Source organism: Carassius carassius, chromosome 16 (assembly GCF_963082965.1).
Source record: "Carassius carassius chromosome 16, fCarCar2.1, whole genome shotgun sequence".
Taxonomy (NCBI): domain Eukaryota; kingdom Metazoa; phylum Chordata; class Actinopteri; order Cypriniformes; family Cyprinidae; genus Carassius; species Carassius carassius.
Genome location: NC_081770.1, coordinates 21,204,142 through 21,224,916, shown reverse-complemented (window position 1 = coordinate 21,224,916; position 20,775 = coordinate 21,204,142). Strand labels below are relative to the sequence as shown.

General features: G+C 38.3%; 3 protein-coding genes across 4 annotated transcripts in view; 1 reads left to right on the top strand and 2 right to left on the bottom strand.

Moving 5' to 3' along the window:
* The window catches only part of unc13a (unc-13 homolog A (C. elegans)), a 44,760-nt gene extending 38,228 nt beyond the window's left edge, over positions 1-6,532 (bottom strand). Inside the window, exons 1-2 of the mRNA XM_059569518.1 lie at positions 6,188-6,532; positions 19-48 (exon numbers count right to left, since the gene is read on the bottom strand). Of these exons, the coding sequence (XP_059425501.1) occupies positions 19-48; positions 6,188-6,209 (52 nt within the window). The 5' untranslated portion in view covers positions 6,210-6,532. The remainder of the gene's footprint in view (positions 1-18; positions 49-6,187) is intronic.
* A 902-nt stretch (positions 6,533-7,434) lies between these two features.
* On the bottom strand, positions 7,435-12,288 carry hmg20b (high mobility group 20B). The gene is made up of 9 exons (XM_059569537.1): positions 12,236-12,288; positions 11,415-11,512; positions 11,011-11,232; positions 10,131-10,251; positions 9,988-10,043; positions 9,806-9,872; positions 9,499-9,714; positions 9,280-9,412; positions 7,435-8,131 (listed from the first exon to the last, which is right to left on the bottom strand). The coding sequence occupies exons 2-9, from the start codon at positions 11,490-11,492 to the stop codon at positions 8,119-8,121; spliced, it is 906 nt and encodes a 301-aa protein (XP_059425520.1). The 5' UTR covers positions 11,493-11,512; positions 12,236-12,288; the 3' UTR covers positions 7,435-8,118.
* A 1,189-nt stretch (positions 12,289-13,477) lies between these two features.
* On the top strand, positions 13,478-20,589 carry LOC132159883 (BTB/POZ domain-containing protein 2-like). 2 transcript variants are annotated; one of them, XM_059569534.1, is made up of 9 exons: positions 13,478-14,109; positions 14,397-14,516; positions 15,810-15,966; positions 16,192-16,297; positions 16,386-16,583; positions 16,709-16,901; positions 17,060-17,147; positions 17,398-17,544; positions 19,552-20,589. In XM_059569534.1, the coding sequence occupies exons 1-9, from the start codon at positions 13,568-13,570 to the stop codon at positions 19,711-19,713; spliced, it is 1,713 nt and encodes a 570-aa protein (XP_059425517.1). In that variant the 5' UTR covers positions 13,478-13,567; the 3' UTR covers positions 19,714-20,589. The 2 variants fall into 2 exon arrangements, with proteins under 2 accessions (XP_059425517.1, XP_059425516.1); XM_059569533.1 differs by having other exon boundaries at positions 13,478-14,199.
* Positions 20,590-20,775: the final 186 nt, after the last annotated feature.

Here is a 20,775-nt window from a genome sequence, read left to right as displayed (position 1 = left end):
GTGAGACTTCAGGCTTACCTTGTGGTCCATCGAGCTTGGCTTTCTTCACTGTAATAGAGAGAGATGGGTATGTAAATAAGTAATAAACACAGGTATTAAAAATAATCACACTTTACATATCAGGCAGCGCATTTCACATTCAATGTCAGCATATTTGCATTTCTACAAAAGGGATTCCTCAAGGCTAGACTCCAGTTTGTAGGGATTTTCAATTAGTGGGAAGGCAACTCATATAACTTCAGCTTGAACATACAAAAAGTGCCATGATACTGTCATGGTTTTTGGACATGGCAATGTTTTTTGGTATGTACCGTGTTGCATAGTGTTACCATGATAAATAAATACTATGATAATCATTCATTACCAAAGTATAAGGTGAACTTATATCAAAGTATCCTGTAATCACAACCTGATTCTATTTCTGTAGCATGGTAACACCACAGTTCTTTTTTAAAAGTGTTGTTAAAGAGAAATACTCATGAAAACCTTTAAAACCATGATGTCAAGCAACAAAAGAAACAGAAAACAAGTTTCTCTGTGCAGATTATGAACAATTTGAGTGCTTATGAATCTGCAGAGGGGTCTAGAGAGGCAGTCACTGTCAGTTATGCTTAGGGGAAATCTGAAAAAAAAAAATCCCCAACTGAGCTTCTTTTAAAGCCGAGTGACATCAGTGACCCCATTCATAATTCATATTCCCCTATTCAGAGTGGGTAGAAGCATCCTCGAGTTAAGGGGACCTTGAAATAATTCCAAGCCTTCCACTGTAATCCTTCACAGTCAGCGTTCCTCTTTAAATTCAGTGCAGAATATCTCACTTCCTCTAAAACTCTTACCGGCTGACATTTTTAACACCTGAGAGTGGCTCTAAGTTATACTGAACGTAAAGCATACTGTATGAGTCAGAGGTTTTTGACAAACTGATAATATCACAAACAAACGAAATGGAAACTCTCACATTGCATTTGTCTGTTTGCCAACATACTGCAAATCTTCACTTAAATGCTTGGGGAAAATTGAACATCAATTTCCTGCTGAGAAGGGGGAATGTTAGTGTTAGTTTGTTGCTAGTCTAGCTAGCACATCAGCTTCCTTAAATTTGGTTGAAGCCAGTCAACAAGTATAATCAGGTAAACCTGACTGACCAAGGAAGTCATGCTGGTTAAGCTACATTACGGTAGTTAAAATGCGTAATGGGGTGACGCTAATGTCCAAAAATCTAAATTAAAATTTGTTGCATTCCATGAATGCTAATAGCTCCAGATGAGAATATGTGAGTGGTAAGGTATGGAATTGGAGCGAGGTGCAGAGTTTGCCCACAGTAGTGGGTGATTTTATTCCAAGTTGGCGTTTGCAGCTATGAACAAATCACAGCCTTGCTGATATTAAGTACAATAAATGAACATCTAGTTCATGTGCAACCCTCACGCAGTACATCAACAGACTGTTAGCTGAACATCTGATGCATAAAGCACACAAAATGGGAAAACACTTTGGGAGTTCTACAGAATTTCCAGGAGTTCTTTAAAGGTACTTTAATTCTTTACAGTGTTAGTAGTTCAGCCCAAAAACGAGAATTCTGTCAATAATTACTCACCCCCATTTTGTTCCAAAACCATAAGACCTTTTCTCATCTTTGGAACACAAATTAAGATATTTTTGATGAAATCCGAGAGCTTCCTGACCCTTCATAGACAGCAAGGGAACTACGACATTCAAGGGCCAGAAAGTAAGGACTTTGTTAAAATAATCCACGTGACACCAGTGGTTGCAATTTCAAGAAGCTACCAGAATACTTTTTGTGTGCAAAAAAAAACTAAAATAACAAAGAAAACAAACGTTACTGTCGTGAACATGCGCTGACTGACATGGAAGAGAAGAAACTGAAACAAAATCAAGATATAATAAAACCATTATTTTAGTTTTCTTTGTACACAATAAGTATTCTCATAACTTCATAAAATTACGGTCGAATCACTGATGTCATATGGACAATTTTATTGATGTCCTTACTAACTTTCTGGGCCTTGAATGTGGTAGTTCCCTTGCTGTCAATGGAAGCTCGGATTTCATCAAATTTATCTCATATCTAATCGTTTGAGTTTCTGCTGAAGTAGGGTTGCTTGAAGAAATGGCTGAATTAATGAGAGTGTTAAATTAATTGTGTATATTTACTGTGGTTATTCAGAAAAAAATGTAGCATCTTTCCACCTGTGATCACTTGTGTATACGATACATTATTAATCATAATCATCACTCGTTACAGAAACACACCCCAAAGCAGAACAGATCTAGCATTTTGAGCGACATAATGCGCTTTTGCACCACGTAGTTCTAGGAACTCAGTCATAGCTACGAACAAACCAGCAGGGACGCTGCTCACAACAGGTAAATGCCGTTATCACTGTTTTCCGTGTTCATGAAGTCAAATTTTTACATGGCTTTTTAAAAATGCTGGCTAGCCGGTGTCTCGTATGCGTTTTGGTCAGTCAGCGTACACTGCTTCACTGATAGTTCCTATTTAACTGTTTAAGACCCTACTCTGAAGTAGGTATATTAGTTTTTAATTACATTTTTTAATTTAGTTAAATTTGTTTAATTTAGTTCCCTGAAATGGAGTTCTTAAAACTAAATCCTAGTTCCTGTGATGTGAACACACCAAAAAGTGTACAAGCACCGTAAGGCTGATAGGAAAATGACATTTATAATGAAAGCCTCAAAATAATCAATGCTGCACCTCCACTCAAAGTTCCCGCTCACGATGCGCCATTGTCTCCACCCACTTGGGCAGCCAGGCTATCCTCTCTCATGCTCCCACGCACCATCTCCTGCCATGTGGCTGGCATGCACGTGTGCTGCCTCTTTATCTCTTCCCCTCTTCCTCTCGCGCTCCATTAATCTCTCTGTGTAGCCAAGCACGGGCAGAGCGAGCTATATCCTGACACTAAAAATAACCATTTCAGGGTGAATGTTGAGTGAAGGGTTTTTTTGGAGGTGGGAGGCTAAAAGCTTGGCACGAAGGGATGATATTAAAACAAGCTTCAAAGAGATCTAGGATTTACCATGCAGTGATTTAAAGTAATCCATCAGCGATGAACTGCGTTCATTACTTTTAATACCTATTTTGTTTTAGGTATTTGTTCATTTAAGTATTTTAGGGTTTTCATCAAATTTTTTATCACAGCTTTATATATAAATTGACAAAATTGTTTTTTTTTATCGTTTTAGTTAAAAAAAGTGAAGTGACATTCAGCCAAGTATGGTGACCCATACTCAGAATTTGTGCTCTGCATTTAACCCATCCAAAGTGCACACACACAGAGCAGTGAGCACACACCCGGAGCAGTGGGCAGCCATTTATGCTGCGGTGCCCGGGGAGCAGTTGGGGGTTCGATGCCTTGCTCAAGGGCACCTAAGTCATGGTATTGAGGGTGGAGAGAGAACTGTACATGCACTCCCCCCACCCACAATTCCTGCCGGCCCGGGACTTGAACTCACAACCTTTCGATTGGGAGTCCGACTCTCTAACCATTAGGCCACGACTTCCCCATGTTAACAATAACAATGCTCTAATTTCTTGTTTTTAATAAATAATATCAAATAAATACAACACAACAGAGCATCTCTGAGGAACTACAGTGTTTGGCCTATTTAGGCCACTAGATTTAATGTTATTTGTCTTATGAATGTCTATGAATGAATGTATAAGGTCTGTAATTCTGCAGTTGCACATGATGGTTTTCTTTTTATACCTCCTGTGTAAATCTACAACATTTGCAATTGACTATCAGTGCTAAATTATACATGGTAACTGTTGATAGCATTAACTACAATACAGTCATATATCTGGAAGGTTAAACAGGCAGTTCGAATCAATTATTAAAATGAAAATGAGTCAAGGCCCTGGTTCCTTACAGGCAGAGTTCATCCAGAAATAAAATCACATCTTTTGACTCCTGCATTAACAAGTATACACCTGTATAAATCCACTGTGGAACACACAAAAAGAGATGTTTAGTAGAATGTCAAGGCTGCTCTTTTCCATAAAATGAAAGATCAAAAAAGTCAATAAAGTACATTATTTTGTGTATGTGTGTGTCATGATTCCAAGGTTTAAACTGATAGCTTAGAATGCTTTTCCATTGAAACAAATCAGACATTTTAAACAGAGCTTAGAAAAGATGCATTAAAATTCACCGAAAAGTGCCAAAGAAATGGTAATGTAACAGGACTACAAGACTTTCAACATCATCAACACACATCCGCTGGGAATTAGGCAAGCCGTACTGTACATCTGCTCAGGTTACTGCCAAGAATGATGCCAGTCAATGTGACACACACCCACACACTCACTGTCACATTCGGACGCTGCTTGTGAATCCGCCGCCTGTTTAATTACAGAGTGGTGGCAGACGTGCCGTGGATCAGAATGTGTGTGTGGGATGTGTTCAAAGAAACATGGCTTACAGTATCGTTTAGATTTCTTAGGCTCCTACAACAGTTCTACAACAGACCGATCTGATTTGCATGTCTTCTTGCATTAAATAGCAATCAAGAAAGCCAAGCATCCCACTGCAAACTGCAGACCAGAAAGTGCATATGAAATACATTCAGCCAAAAATGTACACCACGTATTTCTACCTTTAAAGACGCAGGGAGACACTATTCATACTTTCAGTTCCTAATAAATCTAATAAACTATCATTTTACAGCATTTATTCATCTCAATTTCTACATATGCACCTGTAATATGAATGAAAATGAAACATGATAATATACGTCACAAATGTTAACATTAAAATAAGTGCAACCTAAGCTAAAATTTATAAATGAAGGTGTCATTGTACCTAATTTTTAATACTGAAATATTACAATTGTGTTACTTTAGATATAAAAATAACAGCTAAATTAAAGTAAATGATAATAATCATAATAAAATAAAAATAAATACAAAATTGTTACTTCTAACATTAAAATAACTGCAAAAATAATAATAAAGGAAGGTTCAGTTAAATGTGTCATTCTCCTAATTTTCAATATTAAACTATTTATTTATTTATTTATCTTGAAATTAAAGTTCAGCTTTAATAGTTTTAATAGTGAAATATCATAAATTTGTGTTACATTTTTAACATTAAAATGTTTAATATAAAAAATGTCTGTTAAAGAAAAAAAAAACCTTTTAATGAAAGCAAAGCTTAAGATAAGAAAATGTCCAGCTAAATGTCTCATTGTGCCTAACTAATACTAAAATTGAAAATTAAATAAAACATTTAATAACATATTTAGAAATGGGAACGTATATAAACCTGTCCATCAGAAATGATTTTTAATGGCTTTGCTATGCAAGCATAATAAAACATTACAATATCTTTTGTTACATTAAAATGCAATGTCCTTCGATCCACAAAAGGACTAAAAATGGTTGAAGACCCCCAATTTATTCATCTATTCATCTGTCAGTTTAGACCACATAATGATTAAAACACATTATGGATTTTATTTTAGACATATTTGCATCTGATAGTTGTCGATGATCATTACAGCAAAGAAAATGTCAACTTTAATGTTGTCTATCCATCGAGAAGGTTTTGAACTCCAAAGCCCTTTTACCACTGTATACAGTAAACGCGGTTATAAATAGATATCATCATTCATCAAAGCAGATCCCAACCGAGCAGGGGAGCAAACTAAAGCTCCATTAGGAATATCAAGGGAACACACCCCTGAATCCTGGCTGCATTTGGCGGATTCAGCACACTGATGCGAGTCATTACTAGAGCATCTCTATGAACAAACTGCACATTTTACTAAATAACTAGATAAGTAAACCAACAAAAGAGTAAGTTATAATAATAATAATAAAGAGCCATTGCACAGAGGGGACACTCCTTTTGCCTTACATTTCATACTGTAATCATAACAGTTCCCTTTCAGTTGCATGAATATAAAAACCAATAATAATATTAAACTCCAATGGGGAAAAATATATAATCAATTACTGATCATTGATCAGACTGAAAAGCATACAGCGCTTGTAAACTATGCATTTCAATCAAAAGCAGTATCAGGTGACTAGTTAAAAACATAACATACATATTTAACCCTTATTTTCATTAAATGTATACAATTCTTATATGCATGACCAATAGCCGGTATGCATCCGTGCATGAAATAATACACTTACCTCCAACACACAGCAGTGACATCTCTTTATTAATTATTATACGCGCCCTTTTCCGTTATTTTAGATAATAAAACTGTTATTAAAACGATTTATGGATTATTATTATTTATTTATTTTTTTTACGTTGAGAAACCTCCTCTCTCTGTTATCGAACTCTACCACAGAATATACAAAAACAACAGCAGCTGCTATTCCGAATCGTCCAGATTACTCGAGCCGAGGGTGTTTTCAGCCACCCTCTCGACGCAAACCGCTGTTAGTCGGGCTATGCGTGATTATTAGAGCTGTTTTTTTTCAGCCGCTCGTAGCGCGACGCACTGCCATCTTTTTCAGCACCGCCGCCGCGAGGAGAGCTACTCCCGTGACGTCACGGCCCGAGCGGCGCACGCGAGCGATGCTGTCAGCGGCAGAGCACGCGGACGCCTCTACTCCTTTATAGCTATTGGACCCAGCAGAGCCTGAACAAAGCGTGGAGCAATTGTTAGGAACTCTTTATGCATAACGGTGGGCAAATAAAAATATATTTTTAACTGGAAATGAGGTAGAAATTAAGATGCGGGGTCCGAAAGACTCCAATGTGCATTTTTAATCTGTCGAAAAACCTACTTAAAGGGAAAGTTCACCCTAAAATGGTTATTCCAAAAGTGTCGTAATTTACTTACCGCCAGGATGTTCCTAACTCGTATGCTTTAGTTTATTCTGTGAAACACAAAAGACGAGTGAACAATGGACTCAGACTCCATTAACTTGTCGAAAAAGACGCTATGAAAGTGAATGGTGCCTGAGGGTGGTTTGTTCATAACATTATATAACCGCCTTTTATCTCAGTTCCTAATTTAATGAGAATACTGAATAAAATAACGCTACGGATAGATTTGTACTGCAATTGTCTTTCAGAAACAATGGCTGACATCATAAATTTGGATATAAAAAAGTAGAGTTAATTCGTTTTTAAAATGCATTGTATGATGGTTGTGATTTATTAATCATTTTAAATTACTCATATGATAAAGTCATATGCAATTCTTAGGTCTGGGGGGAAATTTTGTTAATTTGATTATATATATCAAATTAATATATATATATATATATAATGTAATTCCAGAGGATATGATGCATTTCTTTTTATCACGTGAACACTCTTTAAGCTGTGGCCAATGTCACCCTCTTCTGGATAAACGTAAAACTAAAGGCTGAATAATGTAAAGGAATCATTAACATTTTAAAATAAAAATAAAAAAGTAAAATAATTCTTGCCAGACTTTATTATCTTTTTTTCATATTAAAATAATTGACAATTTAAAAGTAAATTTATCAATTCAAGTACATCACCAAAGCAGTGTAAACTCTTGACACCTGAAATATTTTAATGCTAGAATTCATCACCCTTTGCAATGCCAGCAGACTTATGGTTCGTTCAAAAGGGAATGCAACCAAAAACAAACATATTTAGTCATTTTAATTCAGAAAACAATTAGGAATGTTACTCATTGTTTCGAGTAAAACTCATAAATTTCATGTTGCAATTCTCAGGTTCTTGCAATCCATAGCACTGCGCAGGGTTTAGGTGACCCAATGTAAAACACTGCACTTAACATTTCATTACAACTCAGTAAAGACAATATTACTTTGTAAAAATCATAGTATGCCTTTAAACCATGCTTTCCTTGACTCTAAATGGACTCGGTCTTTAAATGAGCTGCTGTAGTTGTCATAACAGCAATAATATGACGCATTATATTACATGTCTTTGAGTTTAGAATCCGCTGGCACCAGTGTTACAAATTAGCTTATTGGCGAGTAAATATATCCAATTAAACTGTATGGCCCATCACACCTTGGATGGCAGAGAAATTATAGGTAGAGCACGGTGATCCCAGGTCTTCCCAATGGTTTGGAAATTTAGCTCCACCACAGCTGCAGACATGTTTTCAAAGCTTCTCACTGGAGGAAAATAAAGAAGAACCAGACTATCAGATAACGAAGTAACAGTGTCATAATATATCTCCTGCAGCAAAGTACATTTACATTCCAACTGTACTTGATTTTAAATTTGAGAAAGTTTAACTTCTAATTCCAAAGCATAATAATATTGTGCTTTTTATTCCACTGTTAAATAAATAAATAAATAAATGTATGTGTGTTGCGATCTGGGAAAACCCGTCAGATGCTGCGCTGGGACGCTTTCAGAAATATTCATTATAATTTCATTAAATTATTATTCTATAACTTCTTGTCTATCATCTCTGAAAATATCTTGGCAAAATTCATTTGATAAGTGCAGTAAAATACAGATTTATCGCAGCAAGCATACAAGACTTTCTCTTATGTTAAGAACGCGCTGTGAAGGTGCTTTCTCTTAACACCACAAACACAGTTAACCTATTAAGTGTGTGGAGTGGAAGAGAGCAATGCAGTCTGAAGTAACTTTAGCTGCTCACAATCTCGCTCGTCGCACTCTGCTCAAATCTGGGTGATGTCAGTGCCCTAGACGAAGTTATAATAGACTATTTCACATGCAGAGATGAATGATCGGATGATGAAGTTACTAAATAGGAGTAAGATGACAGTCTCTTACATGCACAGGTGCGCGAACAGTTGCACTGCGTTTGCTTTTATAAATGTAAACTACAAGGTACACTATTCGTGCCGTCTAAACAAACAAAGGGTGATTTAAAGTTCAGAGACTATGCCCATGATAAACAATGTAAAATGTAAAAAACAACGTGTAATGAAAGTATAGCACTCCCGACAGACAGCTCTCGTTAAACCAGTGAAGTGAAACCCGACTCACTTTAAATCCGTTTTTCTCAAAATTCCATTCCTGAAAATCATCACTATCAGCCAACTTAAGATAGCCATAACTTTTGTTACACTTTATAAAAACAGTTTTGAAAAGGGCTTGAACCCAACGTACACATGGCATCAAAACCTAAAAAACGTACAATTTCACCATATGTTGGGTTTTCCTAGATTGCGTCACATCTACATACATATATATGTACAGTATATATATATTATTTATTATTTCTTGTTATTTCAATCTAAGGAAATCAATATATGTATCGCAAACCTGCTGAATGATTCGTTACCTGTCTAGGTGAGCTAAGAGCTCTTGTAGCTTGAGGACTAAGGCGCGATGCTCATGAGGCCTGCTCTCTAAAGCACCACTCAAGCGACTCAGGTACGAGTCCAGCGTTCCAACTGATGGTGTCTCACCTGTGCCTGAACAAAAAAACAAAGCTGTTTCCCCGCGATCAAAAATAGGATCTATCATTGTACTGGTAATATGGGCACAGTACAGTACTGACCTGGCAAAGGCACAGAGGCCAGGCTGTTGACCAGTGTCTGTTTGATCGCCTGTAGGTGGCGCTGTAGAGCTTGAGTGCGAACCTCATCCTGGCCCAGCTCAGCCTCCAGTCGCTCTTTAGCGCTGAACATATCGGCAATGTGCTTCTGGAGAACCGCATTCTGCTCTTCGAACTCCACATTAGCCTTGCGCAGTCGCCGCAGCTCAGCTTCTCGTGCTGGGAAATGCGCAATTTTAAGAACACAGCTTTCTACGTTGATGTGTATGGTGTGTTTGAGAATTACATTTTTTTTTTTTATAAAACGTACCTTTGTTTTGGTCTAAAAATTCTTCTGTGAAAATTGGGACGTCAAATCTGGCCGTTAAGTCTGAGTTCTGAAAAAAAATTCTTCATGAGGCAGGTTGAAAGAACGATTTCCACGCTTACCAGTTTCTACTTCAGGAATTGGGTGGGACTGTTTAGGAGTTCAGGCTTTGTTCGTATGCTTACCTTAAAACCTGCAGATCCTGAACTGTTGGCGTTGATAATGACAGAAGTCAACTCCTCTGTAAAACAAACAAACAAATAAACTTCTCTAAGTTAACACTTGCCCCGTTTCTAATTTTTAAACAGAAAACAAAATATTTTTTTACCTCTCTTAATTCTCTTATCCTGAACTTTTGCACATGTGATCTGATAAGCTTCACTTTTTTGATACTCCCTGAGTTCTCGTGCATACTGCATTTTGTCCCTTTCAGCTTCGTCTAGGTACCGCTGTAAAAAATAAATAAATATATTTAATTTAATCAGAATGACGATGTTACAAGGAATAGTTTATCCCAAAATGAAAGTTTGCTGGTCGTTAACTCACTCAAGATGTATGCAAGTTTGTTTCTTTGCCAAAATTGATTTTGATAAATGTATCATTAAATTACTTGCTCACCAGTGGATTCACTGCAGTGAATGGGTGCCGTCAGAATGAGAGTCCAGTCAGCTGATAAAAACATCACGATAATTCACAAGTAATCCACAGAACATCAATTAATGTCTTGTGAAGTGAACATCTCATGTTTGTAAGGACAACAAATCTATCATTAACGTTCTTTAATTTCAATTTGGCCAAAATACGAGCCTATGTAATCCATAACACTTCGTCCAGCGAAAAAGTCCATCCTCTATTACTATCTCACATCAAAAATCCACCAACATATTTTTTTAGAACTGTTTTTGCTTATAAATGGTGCTTGATCTTTGCATATTTCCCTCCTGATTCAGACGAGACAACTTTCTCACTGTAGAAAGCATTGTTATGGACAGAAGACTCATATTTTACAAGATGTTGGACTGGCGCTGTGTGGATTACTTGTGAATTACTGCAATGTTTTTATCAGCTGTTTGGATTGTCCTGACGGCACCCATTCACTGCAGACAATCCATTGGTGAGCAAGTCATTTCTCCATTATTGAGTGATAGATTCCTTTAAAAGGAAACATCTGGACAGTCAGTTCACAATCACACACACAGCAAAAATACCTGTTTATCATGAAGAGCCAGGCAGCTCCATTCTGCTCCGAGTCTCTTGGTGATTTCTGGGAAGGGAAGATCCGGGTGAAGTGCTCGGATGTGTTCCCGTCTCTCATTCAAGAAACGCACGTAGCCAGTAACCGGAGCCTTGGGGCCATTTGGTAACACCTTCTTTCTCTTCTTGCCTTTTGGCCAGCCTCGCTTCTTTACCGGCTGTGAAGTCGATTGGTTCTGTAACAAATCAATTCAAATTGACATGAATCACATTTGCGAAGATTATACGAGGAAAACAAGAGTGTTCTTGACTATGCTGACCACAAAACCTTTTACAATGATTCAATTACATAGCTGAAGTACTCTGTGATACATAATAGACGAGGTTATTGAAGAAATCTAAGGAGTCCTGATCTTACCTCCTCTTGTGCGGTGTCTATGTGTTCAGACTCTTTGGATGCAGGAGCATCGGTTTGCTCTTGCTTTACACCACCCATTACCTGAACTCAGAAAAATTCTGGGACACACACACACAAAACATAAAAGGGTTGAATTTTTATTCATGTATTATTATTATTTTTATTTATTTTTTACTTGAAACATAATAACGTTAACTGAAATAAACCAAATAATAATAATAGTTTTGTTTCAGATATTTGCCAAGACAACATTTCTCATTTTCATTTAGTTTAACTTACTACTAAAATACTACTAAAATTAAACTACGTACTAAAATAACTAAAATTGAAATAAAATAGAAATAAAATCTATATAGATTTATTTAAAAAACATAAAATTAGTCAAAAAGAGAGAAAAAACATACAAAAACAAATAATAATAATAATAACAAATCGAAATATTATAGCATTTTGATGATACAATAATATTATTGTGCATCACAGCCGCAAAATGCTGTTCATAGACATCATGTTTGGAAAACAGCCATTATTAAATCGTTTGTTGTTTGTATTAAATATGTAGTAGAGGGTATATTTGCAAACACGCATGTATGTGAGTTGGAGCTGTAGATGCACTAATGTTTAAAAATGACTTTTCTCTGCATCACCGGTTATTATTTGCTAAAGTAGCACAGTTGGCTAACTAGCTTCCGTTGAAGCTCAGACAAAATAAATCAATCTCGTCCTTGTAAAGCAATATTATGTGTTTATATGAATACATATATATATATTTGTATTTATCAAAATATTCCTGTAGTTTAATACACAATAATTCCACTCACCTAAATTACTCCGTTTTCTTAACTCGAACGCTAGCCCAGCTACAAACGTTTGTTTGATTGGCAGTTTGTTGGTGGTTTTGATTGGTTTGTGGGTTTGGGTGGGCGGGGCGAATGGCAACGCGCTTCATTTGCACTGCGCATGACTGGAATTAAAGTTATTATTATTATTTATTTTAAATAAGAGTTTTAAAGCAGTTGTCAATTTTATGCTATGACTACTCAATTATATTCAACAGTTGGGGAACTAATTATGGAGTAAATAATACTGATATATGAATCAAGTCATATTTTCGTACAGTCAGGCACCCTTTATTTTCTTATATCAAAGTTATTTAATCCAACCAAAATTCTCTTTAAAACGCAGATGTATCACATAAATGTATATCCAATGATTTTCCTTTACGTTTCAAGCATTATAAGGTAGAATTAAACAATTTTATAGGCTAGAAATTGTTGGGAATTTACATTTGTATGTCAGATACAAATTCATTTATTACTAAAATTAACCATGGTTTTCCTCCGTAAAACCATAGTAACAACAAAATTAACCATGGCTTTACTACATATCAGTAAATTACAACAGCACCTACAGCCTATGGCTTTGTAGTAAAATCATAGTAGATAGTAAATACTAAATGTATTAATGCTGTGGGAATAATAATTAATTAAGCATAATTTTACGAAGAAAAAAATTCCAAAATAATTGGCTTTTATCATCACTCAACTGAAGTCAAGGCGAACTATTGAGCTCTGTTAATTAGTCAGATATGTTTAATAATTATTTAACTACTGATTTAGATACCAATATTGGCTACATATTGCTCTGTTTAGTGTAAAATCTTACTGCACAGCAGTGTAGTAATATCATTAATAACATACTTATCTATAACAATGATAATGAAATAATCTTATTACCTAATTCACAATTTTAAAATTCAATTTCTACAACTGCGAGTACCTCAAAGTTAATTGAATGAATAAAAGATTCGTAAAAAAATCATCGCTATTTATTTTTTAAAAAGTAAATATAAAGCAAAAACCAACCAACCGCCTGTAAAACAGCACTTTAACATAACTGTTAACAATTACACTTCTCATATGGTTCAACTTATTTTAAACATTTGTAATTTTAATGTCATGGTGGGGAAAAGCTGCTCTCTTAGTTTTTACGCCACACTCTCCAGAATGAAAACATTTCCACGCACATCTGCCTCCTCTCCAACAATGTGCTGGCTAGAGAATAAAACTCTCTCATCCTAAACATGAAAACTAGAATGAATTGCAGGCAGGAAGGCCAGGTTAGTTAAAAGGGGGCTCGGTGATGCAGGACAGATGCAGGCAGTCATTCGGCCAGTATTTCTGGTAATGCGCTGTTGTGTTTGTTTATTCACGCAGAGCCTGCAGTGTTCACCATCCAAGATGGCTGCGGGGGAAAGCAACAGCCGATCCTCATGCCTAAACTTGTCTAATTCGGGGGCGCTCGGCAATTTACCGCCGAGCAACAGCGCCCATTCGTCACCCGCTAGCAACGGGGGAGTCGTGGTCGCGGCCGGGGGAATGAACCGGGGCGCGGGGAACGCGAACCCCCGGACAGGCCCGGAGAACGGCGGAGGAGGCGCCGAGTCCGCGGTGAGGAGCACGCCGAGCGCGCACAACCCTCCGCGGCAGTCGGTCTGTCCGAGCGGAGCGACTTCGGGCGCTGCGTCAAACATGACGGCGACACCATCATCATCTTCATCCACCTCGTCGTCTTCCTCCGCGTCCTCCGACGCGTCCGCCGCCGTCGCCTCGCTTCCCAGCAGCCCGGCTTCAGTTTTGGTTTATCGAGAGCCGGTCTACAACTGGCAAGCGACAAAAAGTACAGTGAAAGAAAGGTTTGCATTTTTGTTTAACAACGAAGTGCTAAGTGACGTCCATTTTTTGGTTGGGAAGGGGATGGGAGTGCAGCGCATTCCAGCGCACAGGTAGGGATGAAGAGCGGTCTGTTTCTATGTTTGACTGGAGTCGTTTTTGAATCATTATTTATATTGCTATAAACTAAGCGTATGGTAAATTCTTCCGCTAGATGAATATAAGCTATAGCACTTGTTTCGGTGAGGATAAATCCATATTTAACCCTCAAATGGCCGTATTTACAGCGCGGTCCCGTTGCTCTTCGCAGATTTGCTCTCGCGGTGGGAAGTGCCGTGTTTGATGCCATGTTCAACGGAGGCATGGCTACAACGTCGACCGAAATTGAGCTGCCAGATGTGGAACCGGCTGCATTTCTAGCCCTTCTCAAGTAAGAATAGGCTTCACTGCATGCTTGATGCTCTGTCCTGCTCTTCTTTGTGTTGACCCTTGCTATCATAACGTCCTTCACATGCCCTCTGTCATGTAACTGCAGTCAGCACAACCATTGCAAACATGTACCATGGTATATAAACGTGTTTCCGCCGATATAACATACTGTTTCTGTTCCTACTAATACCCTACAACAGTTAGTAAGTAAGCTTTTGGATTCTTTGTTAGTTTTTAAATGCTTGTGGTGGCTAGAGCGCCGATATTTTGGTGGAAATAAACAGTTACCATGAACCAGAACCTTAAAATATACTGGACATTGTGGACAGAAGTAATAACTAGACTCAAACCAACAATAAAACAGGTATCGAGTAATGTCTAACAGTCTGTTTTCTTATGACTATCTATCTATCTATCTATCTATCTATCTATCTATCTATCTGCTAAATTGTCCATTTCAAGACATGTCTCTCTATCGTCTTCTTTATGGCTACATTCACACTGCAGGGCTTAATGCTCAATTCCGATTTTTTGAAAAAAATCGATTTTTTTGCAAGGCCGTTCACATTTCCAATTAAATGTGACCTTTTGTGATCTCCTGTGTGAATGTGAAATGACCCAGAAGTGACCCGCATGCGCAGAAGAGTACTCAACGGTCAACGACGTCACTCGTTGTTTGCGGAAGTCGCTAACGTTAAACATGAATGTCAACAACAGTGTAGTCAACAGCGGAGCTCTTTTTGCAATATTAAAGTTATTTTCCCAACGGAGCCAGCACAATTACAATCTTCTGGTTTTAAGAAGAAAATTAAAAAGGAGGAGAGCAAGGTTTTTGGCCATGGCGTTTTGTGGAGCAGTGTTAGCAACGTCGGTACAGAGAAACGTGTGGGTGCAGAGTCGCAGCCAGGAGTGGTGGGATACTGATGTGAGTGGCTTCACTAATACAGAATTCATCAGTTTATCTTCTCGTTCCCGCCTACTTCAACGCAGACGTATGACGTTTGTAGAGTATCAATGACGTACGGGTCGGATACATGTGGCCTGGCCATTCAGACGGAGGTCGCATTTCAAAAGATCGGATACGTATCGGATTTAGGACCACATACCCAAGTGGCCTGGGTCACATTTGAAAAGATCGGATCTGTGTCGTTCAGACTGTCATGAAAAGATCAGATACAGGTCACATAGAGGCAAAAAAATCGGAACTGGGTCGTTTCAGCCTGCAGTGTGAACGTAGCCTATGTCTTTCTGTCAATCTGTAAGTCTATAATTTTTTTTCTTTTTACAATTACAGATTTTTATACTCCGATGAAGTGCAAATTGGACCGGAGACCGTTATGACCACGCTTTACTCAGCCAAAAAGTATGCAGTACCTGCGCTTGAAGCCCACTGCGTCGAATTCTTAAAGAAAAACCTACGCGCTGACAATGCGTTCATGTTGCTTACCCAGGTAATCACCGGGATTTGAGTCCGGTTTGATGGTGGCAATAGGAACTCACATATTGGACAAGTTTGTCCCCCAGTCATCTTGAGTCCCCATGTTTGACAGCTCCCTTTCAAATCCTAGCAAACAGTGCCTCGAGCTTATTGAGTGTTGTCTGTTTTTTTTTTTTTTTTTTTTTGTGTGTGTAGTCTATTATAGATTGTATGAAAACACGATTCCTTTTGCTTTTAGGCACGGCTTTTTGACGAGCCCCAGCTGGCTAGTCTCTGTTTAGAAAATATCGACAAGAACACCGCTGATGCGCTAGCCGCCGAGGGCTTCACTGATGTTGACCTCGGTACTGCTCTTAAGTATCAAATATCACAACAAAATACAATCAGAAGAGTAAGTCAGCAATAAACTGTCTTATGTTCCCTCCTGTGCAGACACCCTTGTGGCAGTCCTGGAGAGAGACACGCTGGGTTTACGGGAAGTGCGTCTCTTCGGGGCTGCGGTTCGTTGGGCGGAAGCTGAGGCCCAAAGGCAACAGTTACAGCCAACACCAGAGAACAAGCGCAGAGTGTTGGGAAAAGCACTTTCCCTTATTCGGTTCCCGCTTATGACTATTGAAGAGTTTGCAGCAGGTGATTTCCTGAATGCTTTTTCTGAAAAGTGGATCTGTCATATTTCACTTGACCGTAGTGATAGGTGCTCTAGCTTCCTGAGTTGCATTAGCCATAGAGCTAAACCTTGTGTATGTGTGCGATAGGTCCGGCTCAGTCTGGTATACTTACAGACCGGGAGGTGGTCAGTCTGTTTCTGCATTTTACCGTCAACCCAAAACCACATGTGGAGTTTATTGACCGGCCTCGCTGCTGCCTCCGGGGGAAAGAGTGCAGTATCACACGTTTCAGTCAGGTGGAGAGTCGCTGGGGCTACAGCGGAACCAGTGACCGCATACGGTAAGTATGTGGGTTTTTAAAACCCATTGATTGAAAAAGGTCTGAGACATCGAAGGGGAACATGTGGATTTGATTCTAGTCGTTTTATGTAGCTACCTGATTTAGGTGGAACGTTAAAAACTGTTGTCGAGTAATGTTTGCATTCAAATTCCTCACAGGTTTTCTGTGAACCGCAGAATATTTGTGGTGGGATTTGGGCTCTATGGGTCCATACATGGTCCAACTGACTATCAGGTCAACATCCAGGTAAGAAATTCATATTTCAAGCATGATCTGCCTGCAGTGCATTCACTGACGGTCAATGCATGTCTGACAGATGGTCTTTCTGTCTAAGTTGGTGATTCTTGGCTACATTCAATTGCAATAAGGACCAGATTTTATAGTCTAAAGTCTTGCGTTCAGTAGACTTTGTATTTCTGTGCTTGAAGATGATCTTGGAAATATGAAAATGTGTCAGTACGTGAGTGGTAATACTGCACATTTTCTTCTTATGTAGATAATACATACAGACAGCAATACAGTTCTCGGTCAGAATGATACAGGCTTTAGCTGCGATGGAACGGCCAGTACTTTTCGAGTCATGTTCAAGGAGCCTGTGGAAATTCTTCCCAGTGTCAACTACATTGCCTGCGCCACCCTCAAGGTAAAACAGACCAAAATTTGTGTATTAGCCCATTAATATGCCAACATGGTTATTGTAAATGCCACTTGCCACCTACAAGCAATGGCAAGTACCAAATCTTGGTTCCTTGCATCTACAGTTGCATTAATGCTTGCAAAGCTAATACTTTGTTAAAGGGTTAGTTCACCCATATAGCAAATTTATGTAATTAACAACTTACCCTGATGTTGTTTCAAACCCGTAAAACCGACGTTTATCTTTGGAACACAGTTTAAGATATTTTAGATTTAGTCCGAGAGCTCTCAGTCCCTCCATTGAAGCTGTGTGTACTGTATACTGTCCATGTCCAGAAAGGTTAGAAAAACATCATCAAAGTAGTCCATGTGACATCAGAGGGTCGGTTAGAATTTTTTGAAGCATCGAAAATACATTTTGGTCCAAAAATTTGAGAGAGTTCAAAACAAAGCAGCTGGATATCCGGTTCGCGAACGAATCATTCAGTTCACCAAATCGAACTGAATCGTTTTAAACGGTTCGCATCTGATACGCATTAATCCAAAAATGACTTAAGCTGTTAACTTTTTTAATGTGGCTGACACTCCCTCTGAGTTCAAACAAACCAATATCCCGGAGTAATGCATGCACTCAAACAGTATACGAACTGAACTGCTGTGAAGAGAGAACTGAAGATGAACACCGAGCCGAGCCAGATAGCGAACAATAGACTGACTCGTTCACGAGTAAAGAACCGGTTGCATCGGTTTTCGGATCACCAGTAGTTCTTTCGGACAGTTCGATTCAATAAACCGGTTGAAGAAAACGGTTCACCGGTTCTTTTGCGCTCGACGTATAATGGTGTCATTTGCGATGATTGCCCTTGATTCAAGCCTTCGGTTTACCTGCGCTCATAACACTAGCACAAAATCAGTTCAGAATCAATCACCAAAAGAATCAGTTCGGTTCAGACGCTCTGTGTGTTGGTCTGCTTCATGCTGAATCACACATACGCAGTATCATCAGCTCCTCGGTTCACGAATCGCACGCGTCTGACAGAAACGGTTCTTGACTCGTGAACGAGTCAATGTTTTGTTCGTTATCTGGCTCGGCTCGGTGTTCATCTTCAGTTCTCTCTTCACTGCAGTTCAGTCAGTGTACTGTTTGAGTAAATGAATTACTCCGGGATATTGGTTTGTTTGAACGCAGAGGGAGTGTCAGCCACATTAAAAAGGTAAACAGCTTAAGTTATTTGTGGATTAATGCGTATTAGAGATGCGAACCGTTTAAAACGATTCAGTTCGATTTGGTGAACTGAATGATTCGTTCGCGAACCGGATATCCAGCTGCTTTGATTTGAACTCTCTCAAACAACAGACACGGAAGAGAAGACAATGCTGAATAAAGTCGTCGTTTTTGCTATTTTTGGACCAAAATGTATTTTCGATGATTAAAAAAAAATTCTAACTGACCCTCTGATGTCACATGGACTACTTTGATGATGTTTTTCTTACCTTTCTGGACATGGACAGTATACCGTGCACACAACTTCAATGGAGGGAATGAGAGCTCTCGGACTAAATCTAAAATATCTTAAACTGTGTTCCAAAGATAAACGGAGGTCTTACAGGTTTGAAACAACATGAGGATAAGTTATTAATTACTTAAATTTGCTATCTGGGTGAACTAACCCTTTAACTAAAGTCTACTGGTTATTAACTATTATGAATCCATGGGATCTGGAATTTTGCACGAGAGCGAAAGATTTTCCCATGCAAATTTTGCATTGGGTTCAAGTGAATTCCATTGCATTGACCAACAAAAACCTGTTTTTGGTTTTAAAATTGACTTCTGCGCGAGCTGTGATTCAAACATCACTACGCTATTGGACAATGGACCTTTTTTGACTGCACATGTAGTTCCCTTGAAATCCTTTTACCACCAACAAATAATCATTTAATACAATATCTATATAATTGAATACATTATTTCATGAATTATCAATTAACCTTTAATGGATTGATGCATTTGCAGGGGCCAGACTCTCATTATGGGACCAAAGGGATGCGTAAAGTCACCCATGAAGCCCCTGCTACTGGTACAAAGACCTGCTTTACATTCTGCTACGCTGCAGGCAATAACAATGGCACTTCTGTAGAGGATGGACAAATCCCAGAGGTCATCTTCTACACATAATGACCAAGCTGAATCGTCTCACGATTGAGGAGTTTCGCATTGCATTTTGTGGCCAATTCACCGGTCTCCATGTAGACCGGTGACCAAATACTGATCTCTCATTTCTAATGGCTTTTGTTTCTAAGATTTGAAGCATGAGAATTCAGTCCTTTAAAAGTGTACTTAGGGTACAGATTCTGTTTCTACCCAAGTAGCACCTCGTAGTACCACCTTGATGTTATGAGCAGCCAATGTCTTTGCTAATTAATGAACAAATAGGTGAACTTTCATTGCAATGATCTACTACAGGTACAGTTCAACTCTAGAGGGTAACTCTCTTCCATTTGTACATTTATTTGAATGTTGACAACTGGTGTTTTTTTTTTGGTCCCACTTTTGACCCTTGATTGTTCAATGCTCATTAGTCCTTCAGATCGCACTCATGCACTTAAGTCCCCAGGTGCAACAGCAAGTTTGGGGAAAGTACACTACATCTCAATTAAGACATCAATTCATTGTATAATGGACTGTTATGTACCTTTTTTGAGTGGCCTGCACCCCTTGCTAGAGGTGAAACGTAATTTCTTCCACGGCAATGTGAACAGTAGATGTTTATAAAGTGTTGTTTTATTTATCAATTTATCATAATTGCCCTTCTTATAGTGATAAACCACAAGAGCACTTATATTCACAAAGCCATGATGTATAAAAGCTCTAAAGTATTGACTGCTGTGAAATACTGAATACATTTGTTACCAATTATGAATATTCATTTACTGAGATGTCGATAGAAGGAAGATGAACAGGAAATGGCTTCATGAATGTACCAATGCTTGTAAGCACTGTAAATATGTCCATGTCTTGTTTCTGTATGTTCAATTAAAGTCTGCACCCCAAGCTTGTTTTCCTCGAGTCACATGAATCTGAATCAAGTCAGATTGCTTTTAAACTAGCACCTCTTTCAAATTTCAATGATTCTTGTTTCAAACACAAATGTATAGACAACAGAAATAGTGAAGTTTAATAATTTAACTGTTAATATTGTATGTTTAATGTTAAAGTTGACAATTAACTTTGGCTAAT

Bases quoted from the DNA above. Each gene is read 5' to 3' on its own strand.
- LOC132159883 (XM_059569533.1), top strand. From the start codon at position 13,568: ATGCAGGCAGTCATTCGGCCAGTATTTCTGGTAATGCGCTGTTGTGTT. The intron at 15,967-16,191 runs GTAATCACCGGG...TTTTGCTTTTAG, and splicing joins CGTTCATGTTGCTTACCCAG to GCACGGCTTTTTGACGAGCC. The intron at 17,148-17,397 runs GTAAGAAATTCA...CTTCTTATGTAG, and splicing joins ACTATCAGGTCAACATCCAG to ATAATACATACAGACAGCAA.
- hmg20b (XM_059569537.1), bottom strand. From the start codon at position 11,492: ATGGGTGGTGTAAAGCAAGAGCAAACCGATGCTCCTGCATCCAAAGAG. The intron at 10,252-11,010 runs GTATTTTTGCTG...TATTTTTTACAG, and splicing joins TGGCTCTTCATGATAAACAG to CGGTACCTAGACGAAGCTGA. The intron at 10,044-10,130 runs GTAAAAAAATAT...TTTGTTTTACAG, and splicing joins GGATAAGAGAATTAAGAGAG to AGGAGTTGACTTCTGTCATT.